General features: G+C 36.4%; 1 protein-coding gene across 4 annotated transcripts in view; it reads right to left on the minus strand.

The window, feature by feature from the left end:
- Nucleotides 1-458: 458 nt before the first annotated feature.
- The window catches only part of LOC139946322 (calpain-9-like), a 47,189-nt gene continuing 32,504 nt past the window's right edge, over nt 459-15,143 (minus strand). For 3 of the 4 annotated variants that reach the window (XM_071943959.1, XM_071943976.1, XM_071943950.1), the window contains 7 exons: nt 14,397-14,411; nt 7,768-7,829; nt 7,140-7,208; nt 6,719-6,797; nt 5,495-5,611; nt 4,305-4,357; nt 459-3,726 (listed from right to left, as the gene is read on the minus strand). In XM_071943959.1, coding sequence (XP_071800060.1) covers nt 3,700-3,726; nt 4,305-4,357; nt 5,495-5,611; nt 6,719-6,797; nt 7,140-7,208; nt 7,768-7,829; nt 14,397-14,411 — 422 coding nt within the window. In that variant the 3' untranslated portion in view covers nt 459-3,699. The remainder of the gene's footprint in view (nt 3,727-4,304; nt 4,358-5,494; nt 5,612-6,718; nt 6,798-7,139; nt 7,209-7,767; nt 7,830-14,396; nt 14,412-15,143) is intronic. The other variant, XM_071943969.1, reaches the window with a different exon arrangement.

Here is a 15,143-nt window from a genome sequence, read left to right on the forward strand (position 1 = left end):
TGATACTACATTTAGCAGTATTTTGGGGTATAAAGTTACTAGTTCTACTGTACTCGGATACCTAATTACTTGGTACTCGACTGTTGACTCGCTACTGGGATATCTTGATACTCAAAACTCGGACACTTGTACTCGTACTCAATGGCCAAAGTATTTATACCCAAGAACTACTCGGCCGCCCCAGTAGGGACTTAAAAAAATCAATCCTTGTAAGGATACAGTCCGGGTTAGGTGAAAGGCGTGGAGAGCAACCACTGGGACAACCGAGCACCCTGTAACAATGGGTCTTGCATTTAATCACAGCTCTGCTTATCCTGTTAAAAAAACAAATAATCAGTGGATTTTTTACGCCCCTGGGGTGTGATAAGTGCGCTAAGAGCCCAGTAATGCCACCCATAAAACTTGTCAATTGTACAAACAAAATTATCTAAAAATGACATACTCTGAGGTACTATTAATTACTTCTTTTTTTTCGCTTTGTTTTATTTCCTCTCCCAAAATAATGCGTAATAAACAAGCCGTTTGTCTTGTAAGTTTACATGTTAAAGTGTAATGACTCACTCACTCCATCCAGGCTCTTATTCAAAACAGCAATGGTTGGGTCTGGAAACCTTTCTATCTTTCCACTACAGAAGCGAAAAAAAAAAATGCAGGAAATTAAAACCAATTTCTGCCGTAGTACCAATGAATACCAGAATTTCTTTTTCCAGGAATAAACCAGCAGAATTGGATCTATTTCATTATAATGACATAATTCTATTATTAATCCTGAGGTTTAGTACGGCAATAAAACAATAGACACTTCCCATGAAATATGCTAATTACATTCACGCATGCTTACAGACCCTGTTGGTTGTCAAAAGCCATAAGAGTTGTGTACTAAGCAGATGCGCAATCACGTCTGGGTCATGCAATCATTAGCCGTGTACAAAACAGCGCGATGTTCCCTCATTTTGCCAACCAAAACGTTAGTGCGCGTGCGCTATGTGCAATTTACATATTTCATGGGAAGGGTCTATTGTACCATGTATTTAATGCACACATCAGTGGTTGCCTGCAGTGTATTATTACCACACTGATGTGCAAAGGCTTTTGTGGTACAAGCACACCTAAGGTATCATTTTTATTTCAAAGCGTTTGTAACATGACGTTTTCACTGAGATGTTTTTTATGAGCGAGGACTGCTCAGCAGACAGGATTGAGCCACCAGTCTGAATACATATTAACTGGTTCATGTAAATCGTATTGCGAGCCAAGTTTCCCCCTTAACAGCTCAAAAGCCGGAATGTGGCTAAAAGAGCTCACTTGAGTTGTCTCTGAGTTTTATTGATTTTAAATAAAAAAAAAATTGGTAGATCGAACCAAAATACAGACATGAAATATGGATTGCTTGAAGCTTCAATGATATGCGTTTTTTATGCTGTCTTAATGGTTTTTGAGATATACGGTTTGAACACAAAGCGTTTTTAAATGTAATTTCTGACTTACTACCTTATTTTTTGTAACAACACTAATACATACAAATAGGCCAACTAATTTTGTTATCGTACTGATCTCTGAAAGCACATAAACTACAAGCTGAATAAACTAAGGAATAGCAATGTACCTCTTAATATTTATCTTCAGCTAGACATTTTGAAATAATTAAAAAAATTCAAGATAAAATGTTACTTCCTGCTTCAAACACCAAAATTATGAATACCCTGATTAAATATAAAATTATGAATGACAAAATGTTGATTCCACAAAACCACATAATCCCCATATACCGATTTAATTTTATTCAAATGTTTTATCAAATTCATCCGAGACCAAACTTATTGTTTAATTTTTCCAATATCCATGATCAAACCATGATCAATCCATAAATTTTCCTTAACCTTTCTTGTTCCTGTTCACAACCAATCAAATTCATAAACAACATTGAAAACTGCAATATTTTCCCCTCCATTTCTTTTTCTTAACATGAGTCATACAACTTCTCGTCCAATTCCGTTTCGAAAAATTCTTAGGAAACCCAAAGATGTTTCTCTGTATTTACTGTTTGTTTTGTTCAGCATTCAGATGGATCTAGTCCACATAACACAGCTATTTTGTAAAATGCTAACCATTAAAATATAAGTTATTTCAAAGTATTGCAATGATGCAAAAAGGTGGGGGTGACAAAAAAAATTGGAAGATGGAAGATTTGATCAGCAGCACCAAGTAAATTCACAACAATGCACAGGTAGTCAGAAGGTCTGTGGGATAGTACTGCTTTCATACACATCAAGCTGTCGGAAAAGGAAAAGTTAGCATGACACAAACACAAAATCTACCACCTCAAATCAAAAATAATCAAAATAGTATTCATTTATATATATAAAAAAATTATAACATACAGCTACGTGCTGGTCAACTAAGTGATTTTTCAAACCCTTAATTTTTAATTTTTTATGTGAAGATTAATACTACGAGCAGACTGTTTTTTCTACGCACTCAAAAGTACACCACAATTTATGTATGATATCTTGTTATCTAAAAAAAGGAAAGATACATTCAAGTGTTTGTAAAGTTATCTTGATGAAGCCATCTTGAGTTTGTTGTCTCCTCACTACACACAGCTTAACTGAAGCCACGTCTGGTAATGGCTGTTGGCTAAGGCTACATCGCTGAAAGTCCTATTTTTCAACGTAATCACTTCCAGTCTGGTCCCTTTTCACATGTTAATTTTCCACACTTTCAATCAAAACTGTGCACAGGGAACATGACCAAGATGGTGTCAGCATGATAAAGGGCTATTCCAATACACGATTCTCTCTAAAATACAAAAACCTTTTATATGATAAATTTTTGAATACATCTTTAATGTGCATCGTCAACATTGAAAAGGGGGAAACCCAAAGTATCTCTACATTTCTCCAATCTCCAAATATATTGATAGGCCTTTCAGTTGACAGCTCTTTAGTCATGAAAATTAGACTAGCCAATCATAGCAAGTTATTGAATGCAAGTAGCGTCCAGATAAATTTAATTGCATTCATAAAGTTCTCAAAAATATATATCGCTGACACCTCCTAGGTCAAAAGCTCGGCAGTTAATTTTACTTAGTAAGTCCCTACCACGATAAAGATGTTCAATTTGAACACCATTACCCAATAATCCCGGAAGGCTAAACCTGTGTATGTTGTTTTTATTAATAATGTTTAACAATAGTACATTCAAATGTATAGTTAACACAGACTGACAGAAAAATAGATTTTCGAAAGTGACAAGATACAATCTACATGTAGAGAAAATGGTAAAAACAGCCAGGAATTCCATTTTATGACGAATTTTCATCGTCGAAGGCGAAATGAGCACAAAATTGACTTCATCAATCAATGCACTGATACTCCACAGGCCAAGATTTTGAATTCGAGTCTGCTATAAAATTTAACATAACCTTAAAAAGAATTTCTTCTCAGAAAATAAACAAAACTAACATGCAGATTGTATCATGGAGACTCTCTTGTACTCATGCATAGACGGAAGTTTTGGATTAATACCTCATGAAGAATGACAATATTTTAATACGGATCTTTAATAATAATCTGAAATTACAAGAAAAAAGTTGAAAACTTTCTCCACTTGAAGAAATTGTACAAGGTTGAGTTCACCGGATTGTCTTCATGGCACTGCTAGGAGCATACAGTTGATGTCATACAGCGTATAGACAGCTTAAGAGTACATTCCAATAGCCAGGAACTACATGGTAAAAAAGATTTCAATTCAATTCATTACAACATGTATTTCTCAATGACATCCTCAATTACAGTAAATGCAATTTGTGTAAAGGAACAATTTAAACAGTAGATTATAGCAGATATCGATAGAAATTGTGAGTAAGCATATAATTAATTTCATTTAAAGAGTACATTTGACTGTTAACAAAAACACTTTACAACATAGAGCGATATGAACTTAACCCCTGAAAAACAAAGACAGGCAAATCTTAAGAAGAAACAAAACTACTAAAATTTGGAATAGACGAACCACTGTACTCCGGATCCAGTGCTAAACTTATTTTTACACATAATTTTGGAAAACTCATTTAAATACAGTTTACTCTCCCAGCCTTATTTACTTGAATGCACACAATCAGTCGTGCAATGTTCAAGGCAGCAAATCCCTATATCTACTTTTGCGTCCGCCAGAAGTATGCGCTATATTTTGTATGCATTATATGCACTATTCAATCTTAATGTACATACTGCACTGTGTTTAAAACAAGGTTTTAGATGATACAAGGAAAATATGCCAGAAATAGTCAAAGGATATCTTACCTCATCCATACTGTACTGTGCGGTTGATCCACGTGCGTTGTCCAAGAAGGACTCTGAGAGAGGAAAAGACAGAAGACACAAAATAAGAAACCAACAGACAATGGTAAAGAGTTGTTTGACGCTGGCCTCCTCAGTGCCCAGCTTCATGGTCTGCTACTATAGAGACTAAACAGGTAGCAGTGTACAACTAAATGAAGTTGACAACCACAAGTACCTTGGTGCCCTTGTGAGAGACAGCAAAGGGGAAATCATAGACATAGCATGGTTGGCTTTCAAAAAAATGACCATCTGATTGAAATCATGCCTCAACAGAAATACTAAACAACACATCCTCAATGGACCCTACCCATGAAATATGCTAATTACATTCACGCATGCGCACAGACCCTACCGGTTGGCAAATGCCATAGAGCTGCACTAAGCAGACGCGCAATCGCGTCTGTGTCACGCAGCCATTAGCCATGTACAAAACAGCACGATATTCCCTAAATCTGCCAACCAAAATGTTAGTGCGCAAGTGCTATGTGCAATTAATTACATATTTCATGGGAAGGGTCTATTGTAGAATCCATCATGATGTATGGTTCAGATACATGGACAGTCACCAGGGAACTAGAAGAGGCACTGGATGGGTGCTACACAAAATTTCTTGGGAAATGCTTCAATGTACACTGGTGACATCAGATGACAGATACTGAACTGAATGGTAATGAACCACTATCCACTAAAATAGAACACATCGTCTAGACTAGCTGGGCACTCATACAAAAACATCATAAACATGTCTCTCAGCTTATCACCTGGGCCCAATTTCATAGAGCTGCTTAAGCACAAAATTTTGCTACCGGCCAAGACTCCACTCAATTGTTATGCTCAGTAAACAACAGCTAAATGCCAGTCACAAGCAATGTATAAGGCATACAATTTTGGCCAGTAACATGTGTAAAATAAGCGAGCTATTTCCATGCTCATGAAATTGGTCCCTGGTCACCAGTCAAGGCAGTGCCTATTGGATAAGAATTGGCTGGTTGTCTTGTTTTGCTGAATAACATTTTTTGTGCTTAGCAAATCTGTGTGCTAAATAAGTAGATATTAGTAATACAGGGCACCAGTCAAGTGCACAGGTTGTCTGGTTGCCTTGTTTTGGTTGTTAGCAAATTGCTAAGAAAGTTGTCCCGCTCTAGACTTACCGATCATGTGCTTCAGCTTGACGGTGCAGCAGATGAAATCATCAAAGCTGATCTGTCCACTGGTGTTGGCAAAGCGCAGCACCATGGCGCCGAGAGTCTTGGTGCTTACCCTGTAGCCTGTACGAGGTTCAAAACAATTCCATTGAAAGTGTTAATATTTCCACTCTCAAAAAAAAAGTAATTATAATGAACACTTCTAAAGCTAGACGAACCCACAAAATTTATCAGGGCACTAAATACAATTAATAACATTTAACGGTACAATAATCAAAATGGAAAAGTAAGCCTAAGCTAAGAAGAAATCCAGAATACAATATAAACGATGACTACAAAACGATGACTACAATTTTAACGAAGTTAAAAACTGACTTCCTTAACCTAATTGTACGCAACTTGTTAAGGTCAGGTTGCGTGATATAATAATAATAATAACAATAATAATAATGAATTTATAGAGCGCCTCAGTTTATATACAAGCCTCAAAGCACTTCAAGACACTGGACACTATTGGTAATTATTTGTCAAAGACCAGTCTTCTCACTTACTGTATCTCAACATATGCATAAAATAATAAACCTGTGAAAATTTGAGCTCAATCGGTCGTCGAAGTTGCGAGATAATGAAAGAAAAATCACCCTAGTCACACTGAGTTGTGTGCATTCAGATGCTTGATTTTGAGACCTCAATTTCTAAATCAGAGCCAGTAATCAAATTCGTGGAAAATTACTTCTTTCTTGAAAACTATGTTACTTCAAAGGGAGCCGTTTCTCACCATGTTTTATACTCTACACCTCTCCCCATTACTCGTTACCAAGTAAGGTTTTATGCTAATAATTATTCTGAGTAAATATCATTTGTGTCCACTGCCTTAAACAGTTAAACAACAAGAAAAAGCTCAAAAATATATATATACATTAATAGAAATGAGCAGAGATAAAAATGATAACTTGATATTAGTCTTGTCAATGGCCTGCAAAGAACTAAAATATTAAGACGCCTGTGCAAAGTGTCCCAAACATCAAACATTAACAACATAACGCATATCAAGGAAAGAGTCGCCCAGAAACATACACAGGCATTTGCCTTACCCTTACGAGACAGGCCATTGGCTAGAAGCTGTTCAAATCCTATGTGTCAGCAGCGGTTTAATAGATTTCAGTTTTGCATCTATATTCTTTATCCAGGCGCAAAACTAATACCTATGAATAAAGTGTTTCAACTCACCAATGGCATTCAAGGCAAGCTGCAACTCATAGGCAGAGAAAGACCCAGATCTGTCCTTGTCAAATTGAGCGAACACCATCTGCAAACAAAAAAAAGAAGCACATCGTCAATATAACTATCATCAACCTTCACCAAGAATGGGGGTGTGAACATCCCTGTACAAAGGTCATATCCCTTCAATCGCAGATACAGAATGCTCCACCACGACACCATTAGGCACAACCCCTGCCCCCGATTTCACGAAACTCATCGCAAGTAGCGACGTATCGTAGGGTTTGCGATGCATCGCAGACCTATAAGACACGTCGCGGCTGTGACGAGTTCGCAACTTACGACGTCGCAGCGCTTCTTGAAATCAGGGGCTGGTCTACTAAAGACAGTCTCATGGGCAACAATCTGTGCAATATTTTGTTTAGCTCACCTTCCACTTTCGGATGCCGTTCCACAACTCCAGGAATTCCTCAAAGCCAAGCTTACCAGAACGATCACTCTGAAAATCAGCTGTTCAGGAAAACATAATACAATATACATGTACATATAGTAACATCACAATTCCACTTTTGAAAGTCAACACAGTTCACAACGTAACAAATTCAAACTTATCAACAGATACAATATATTAAATAATTAAATAATGCAAACCCCCCGAAAGGTAAATACTTCAAGATGCCTCAAAATCTCCAACATGCTATACACAAAACAGTGAAGTAACCAATGTCACACTTTCCTATCCTTGTATTTATATGTGTGGTCAATCAGTGCCACAGATTGCCAGTGAGGATTTTGACCAGGGGCTCAGTGGTATCTTTCCCTGCCTTTCACCTCTGTGCACATCGATTCAAATTCCACCTCAGACCGGACCTTACATGTCGATAGGGTTTTCAGTCCCTACCTGGTTTTCCCCATTTCTCTTATGAATAATTTTGGGCTATGGTTCTAATCTCTACATACAAATATTGTGGCATATTGAGGTATGGGTCGACTGTCTCAAGAAACACCCTGCTAGAAGGAGAGTTAATCAACCCTCTTTGGCAGTTGTAAAAGGATACGTCACTTGAGGCAACCATGCTCTTACAGGACTCCAGAGAGAAACCGTCAGTTCCTGTCAACTCTGTTCAACAGAAACCAAATTTTAAAAAGGTAGTTAAAACCACATTGTGATAACACATACTTACTTAAAATACAATGGTAAAAACCAGGGCTCAATTTCATACAGCTACCCCAGCAGAAAATGTTGCTTAAGAGTCAGTTCAGGTAAATAATTGACATAGTTGCTCACGGTCAAAAAATGATTTTTTTTTATACTTTGTGGGTGGAAGGGCCTTGGGGTGCAAGTAAACAAAATTGCATTTTTAATTCCGTATATAGCCCGTTGCCATGGTTACAGCTCATTTTGTTTTTTGGCCATTTTAGGCCGATTTTGAGGTCTGAAAAACTGGTTTTTAGCTCATATTTACAACTCCACCCCACCAAAATGCAAAATTATTTCAAAAAACCTTTTATATCACTACAAAGTATCATCCTTGGCCTTCCTTGAGAAAAACAATTATTGGTTTAAATATCACCCTTGTGCTATTTTTGCATCATGCATTACAGTATGTTTTTAAAACTTGCAAAATCGACATTTTTACCCTATTTTTGGACCCCAAAATGTCAACTTGCCAGGGGTCTCAGAAAATTTTACTTTCGGCTGTGATTAGGGCAAACATTGGTCTTTCCATATCTGGTGTCAAAAACTTGGGCAATTGTATCCTGTTGTGACAGTACTGCCTCAAAACTAGACTTTTTTCCCCAAAACGTGAAAAATGCCTTTTTAAGGGTCTTTTCACATAATATCGTCATACGTGTCCACGGTAAAAATAAAGGAATATTTTTCTTATACTTTGTGGATGGTAGGGACTTGGGGTCCAAATAAACAGCATTTACATTTTAAATCATAATATAACACGTTGCCATGGTAACCGTTCATTTGTGTTTAGGCCACTTTAGACCAATTTTGGGGTCTGAAAAAACTGTTTTTTAGTTATTATTTACAACTCCACCCCACCAAAATAAAAAATATTTCATAAAACCTTTTCCATCACTACAAAGTATCGTCCTTGGCTTTACTTGGGACAAGAAAATATTGCTATAAAATTCACTCTTTAGCTATTTTTAGAACATGCATTAGAATATGTTTTTAGAACTTGCAAAATCAACATTTTTACCACATTTTTGGCCCTCAAAATTTCATTTTTTTCAGGGGTCTCAGAATATTTTCCTTTCGGTTTTGATCAGGTCCAAAGTTTGTCCTTTTTTTCTGGTAAAAAAACTTGGGCAAGTGTATCCTGATGTTAACAGTACTGTCTCAAAAATAGACTTTTTTCCCCAAACAGAAAAATGCATTTTGAATTGTTTTTTTTCTTCATACTGAATTTCGAACATTAAAAAGTAATAATTCTATCAATCTTGCAGCTTTTCCTAAGCACTCTATAGGCTTAGTGGATTACCCAACATTGATCAGGAACGATTGATGAATTTTAGAATTTGCCAGGCCCAGCCCCAATCATATTTCTTGACATTACATAAAACAATGTTTTGTGAATAGCGCCTCTTTTTTTAAAAGTTGTCCCTTTCGGTTGTTATTGGTGTTTTCATGTCTTCTGGGTAGAAACACTGTGTTTATTGTATCCTGTTGTGACTAATCATGCCTTAAGTATAGTAATTTTTCCAAAAACAATGCATGCTTGTTAAAAATCTGGCACTGTTTCTATGCCCTTTGAGTAATGAATACAAAGTTTGTGTTTAAACATAATGGTATCCAACCAAACCATAACCAATGCTTTGCCACTGAGAGTTCTTGATTTGGCTACTACCTGTTGTACAAGTATGATTCCCATTGCAAGTAGAGTGCGATGAGCCTACAGGGCCTACTCACCTTGGTCCCTGCCTGCTACCAAATGTAAAACTTTTCATAGAGATCATCAACAATGTAGTTTCTGTGCTTGAGGCAGATGGTTTGGAGCATCCAATCATGTCAAAAACAATGATACTAACGATTTGCATGACGAGCGTAAGAGATCATTTAAAAGGAACACGTTGCCAGGGATCGGTCAAGTTGGTCCTTGAAATGCATTTGTAACCGCTTGTTATAAAATGCATGGTTAGAAAGATGTTTTTGAGTGATACTTGTCTGGATCATTATATTCTACTTTTAAAATATCTTTCTAATCATATGCATTTTGTAATAAACGTTTACAAACGCTTTTCAAAGACCAACTCTACCGATCCAAGGCAACGTGTGTTCCTTTAATGAAACAACACGGATAGAAGTTGTAAATACTTGCACCTGCTCAACATAAATAAGTAAGATGCATTTGCAGTGACAAAAGTTTATTCGGGCTAGTTTGATTATTTTTTCCATTCACTATCTTACTAGTTCATAATTAGCATATATGTCTCTGACAACGATCAACAAAAAACATTGTCAAACATTACCTGCTGAACTCTTTTATTGTTTGCAACAGTACAATTGAAAGGAACCCCACCATGGTTGGGGCCGGGGTGGGGCCGGGGCAAATTCTAAGATTTAGGTCATTAACAAGTCCTGATCAATGTTTGGTAATGCACTAAGCCTACAGAGTGCTTATGAAAAGCTGTTTTGAGACAATTCTGTTACATCAGGATACAATTGCCCGGGTTTTTCTTAAAAGAAATAAAAAGACAAGTTTTGGCCCTGATCAAAACCGAAAGGAAAATATTCTGAGACCCCTGCAAAAATGAAATTTTGAGGGCAAAAAATATGGTAAAAATGTTGATTTTGCAAGTTCTAAAAACATACTATAATGCACGATCTTAAAACACCACAAGGGTGAAACCTATAGCGATAATTTTTTGTCTCAAGTAAAGCAAAGGATGATAATTTGTAGTGATGGAAAAGGTTTTATGAAATATGCTTGTTTTTTGGTGGGGTGGAGTTGTAAATATTAACTAAAAAACAGTTTCAGACCCCCAAATCGGCCTAAAGTGGCCTAAAAACAAATAAACTGTTACCATGGCAACGTGTTATATTATGATTTGAGATGTAAATGCTGTTTATTTGGACCCCAAGTCCCTACCATCCACAAAGTATGAGAAAAATGTTCCTTTTTTTTTTACCGTGGACACGTTTATCGATATTATGTGAAAAGACCCTTAAAAAGGCATTTTTTACGTTTTGGGGAAAAAAAGTCCAGTTTTGAGGCAGTACTGTCACAACAGGATACAATTGCCCAAGTTTTTGACACCAGATATGGAAAGACCAATGTTTGCCCTAATCACAGCCGAAAGGATAATTTTCTGAGACCCCTGGCAAGTTGACATTTTGGGGTCCAAAAATAGGGTAAAAATTTCGATTTTGCAACTTCTAAAAACATACTGTAATGCATGGTGCAAAAATAGCACAAGGGTGATATTTAAAGCAATAATTTTTTTTCTCAAGGAAGGCCAAGGATGATACTTTGTAGAGATACAAAAGGGTTTTTGAAATAATTTTGCATTTTGGCGGGGTGGAGTTGTAAATATGAGCTAAAAACCAGTTTTTCAGACCCCAAAATCGGCCTAAAATGGCCAAAAAACAAAATGAGCCGTAACCATGGCAACGGGCTATATATGGAATTGAAATGCAATTTTGTTTACTTGCACCCCAAGGCCCTTCCACCCACAAAGTATAAAAAAAAAACATTTTTTGACCGTGAGCAACTATGTCAATTATTTACCTGAACTGACTCTTAATCATTTTATGGTAAGTGAAATTAAGCAGGACACCCAGTCACAAACAATTTGTGTGAATGGTATTTTGGATGGAAAGCTTATTCTGGTAAGTAAAATTGTGTACATTACAATTTATCTTAAAAAAAGGTTGTGTTTTTGACAAGAACTATCCAACCTGCTAAATAAAAAGGCTTGGTTTAAATAAAATAGATGGAATGTACTTGTATTAGTTTTGCTTTTTGGTCAGAGTTATTATAATGTTAGTCTCAAACCAAGCAGTTATTATTCACGATTGCCCACAAACCCCCGAGTTAAGATGAAGACTATTTGACAGGTTTGTACCTCCTGGAATTCTGATAAGAATTCACAATGCCACACCTCCCCTTCAAAAGGCAATGAATATCAGCCAATCAAAATTGACAAATATTTGGATCGCCGTTGTGACCTCAAAATATTCAATGTCATTTGAAGTATTGATGTCAGTTGAAACAACAACAGTACCGGTGGTACAGTAACAAAGAAATGGAACTCTTATAGTTCTTAAAGTTTTTATTTTTAATATAAACAAACACATTCACTGAACTTACCTCCAGCAGTATAAAATTTGTAAGCAAATTTAATGAAAAAGTCTACAGATAGCTCACTTTTTTTCTAATATTTTCTAATAGAAAGATGCTGCTTTTATAAATAAAAATTATAAAGCATCTGAGCAACATTGAAACTCACAGAGAAGCCGTTTTTAGAAACACAAACAGACAAATGCAAGTTTGCAGTTATCCTAAATAATCAAAAAATAAACTTAAAGGAACATTTTTTGTTTATTTGAGCACACTGATCAGAACTTTTTTTTTCCAGCTGGAACAAAGGTTAAGGATGGGGTATAGGATAAACAATAACAATATAAACATCGAGTTATTCATGAGCGGTTAGTATCAAAACAAAATGTGTGAGTAAACAAAAACAAAAAAACGTGATGAGGTGATTTTGAGTTTGACAGATTCTACAATAATGAATTCAAGTTGACCAGTAGACCACTTTGCAGTCATCCTGTATCAAATTCGTCTGAAGCGAGCAGAGTATACTGTTTGAAACGTTGAGAACACAACTGTTCTTCTCAAAACCAACAGTTCTCCCAGAAGAGATTTTTAAATGGTTGTACGCACAAGTTATTCTTTATGTAAATCTTGTTCTTCTTTTTTAATGATAAGGATATCATCAACAGAGTCACACTGCAACCATTAGTTATCTGTATGCAGAAAGTTTACAAACTCTGACTTCATGTGAACCCCCCACCCAAAAAAAAAAATTAAACAAGGTATATTATTTAGTTTAATCCAAACACTGATGTGTGTAAAGCACTGCATACTCTGTAGTAGTACTTTTCCCTGAGTCCTGTGGAAAGGCATATTACTTGGGTGGGATTCAAACTCACGACCTAAAACCAGGAAATACAGTTAGCTTTCAAACTAAAACCAGGGAATACAGTTAACTTATCAAACTAAGACCAGGGAATACAGTTAAATTATCAAACTAAGACCAGGGAATACAGTTAACTTATCAAGCTAAGACCAGCCGTCGATTTCACCAAACTCTTCATAACTTAGGATTAATTTTAGGACTTAGGACGAGTTAAGTTCCGTATCATTGGATGTTAGGATGAATTGAACCCATCCTAAGTTAGGATGAGTTACTCATCCAAACTCAAAATAGGATTAATCCTAGCGCTTCGTGAGATCGGCTGCAGGTAATACAGTTAACTTATCAAAACAAACCAGGGAAGCCAGGAATGTGTTACCAAACAAATATTTACAGGAAGTTTGGGGAGGGTTAACGTGCAACAGGTGCGATGAACAAATTGTGACAGACCATACCTAGTATCACTTTGTGCATGTTAGCATTTACCACAAAAATATTACATTTCAACACACAACTGTCGAAAAAAATAAATCTTTTCATGACAAAGTATGTTTTAAAAAGTTAGTTCCCATCAAAAGGAATCAACCACCAACACAGGGATATGAATTACTGACAAACATAACAACTTTATCCACTATCTTTTTAAAAGCCAAACGGCTTTACCTAGCAAATGTTCTAGATTCAAACACATAACCCTTGCCAAAAAATACATTCAATATTTTTACTTTGAGTTGTTTTTTCTTGCTGGTAGTGAACGAGGCCCCAGTGGTTGTTTAATAGTTCATCATATTTAAATCAAAGTAAATGGTGCTTAAAAGCAGGTATAATAAAAATATTTTGCCCTGACAAACTCATTAAATCTGTAAGCTGTAATATAAATCCAGTACTTTGGTTTGAAAATTGTGACCTACATATTTTTTAAATCACTCTTGTTGTATTGTTGTTTGATTTTTCCGTTGGTAACTTTTTCCCATCTTTGTAACTAGCCCCCACAGTGGTGTGTTATAAACGGCAACAGCCAAACTCTCTCTCAAAAAAGTATGACCTGATGTCTTTTTACTTAGACCAAGCTTCTTTGTTTAAAAAGACAATCACAACAAAATCAGCCAAGATTGCTCTTAAATACATATATAAATCTTAATTTTGAAATTTTAAATCAGAAAAAAGTAGGAAGAATATCATGCCTAACACAAGTGCCTTATGAAGCTTATGTGCTCCAAAAATGCAGTCAAGTGATTTTTTAATCACTTTATTTAGAAAGGAATCTGAGAATCAAAACTTCAAATGGTTCTAGCTAAAAGAAAAACTCTTAAGAACTTTAGATGATCATTCCATCAAAAATAAAACGTCTATAAATAATAAACTACAAAGAGGTAAGAAAGGAAAAGGTTCAAGATAGTCAAGTTTAAGATTAGTCACAGCAAGAACATTAAGATTCCAACCACCAACACCACCATTAAGCATCCCGGGTATAGCAAATAAAAAACAAGCATGGACTGAGTGTATATTAGTCCTTTTTTTTATAGCTCACCGGACAATCTCATCTCTAGCAGGCCGGATTCACATGCAATAGGGGTGAAGGGGTAACATATTCAAGGATAAAGAGGAATGGAATGGAAGGAGGGGTGAAAACAAAGACATTAAAGACCATGCATCGTCAAACACATGTACATGTACAAGGTCCAGGTCAACCTGTACATGTAGGTCAGACAGTCCTCATGCAATGCAATTACTTCTATACTATACATTTCAACGTAAAGATCTTCATTTTTGCTACAAGCAGCGGTTTGTCATAGAACAGTGCATAAGGGTGCGGCAGGGTGCGAAACAATTTGTTGAGGGATTTCTCTTTCTTTCCTGGACTCACAATATCTGCAGCAACAAGATCTGCAGCAACAAGATCTGCAGTTACAAGATCTGCGGCAACAAGTTATGCAGCGACAAGATCTGCGCCAACAAGTTCTACAGCGACAAAGTCTGTGGCAATAAGATCTGCAGCAACCAGTTCTAGATCTGCGGCAATAAAGTCTAAATCTGCGGCAACAAGATCTGCAGCAAGAACATTTGGGGCAATAATTTATGCAGCAACACGATTTGCAGCTTCAAGATCTGCAGCAACAAGTTCTGCAGTAACAAGATCTCCATCAACAAATTCTGCAGCAACATGGCCTGCTGGCTTGTAGCTTCCTGCTTGATAAATAACACTTTTAAACAACACTCTAGCTCTACACAGTGGGAGAGCTTGCTACTTTAGCTACAAACTAACGCAGCAGCTGTT

This window comes from Asterias amurensis, chromosome 1 (assembly GCF_032118995.1).
Source record: "Asterias amurensis chromosome 1, ASM3211899v1".
In the NCBI taxonomy this organism is placed as follows: Eukaryota; Metazoa; Echinodermata; class Asteroidea; order Forcipulatida; family Asteriidae; genus Asterias; species Asterias amurensis.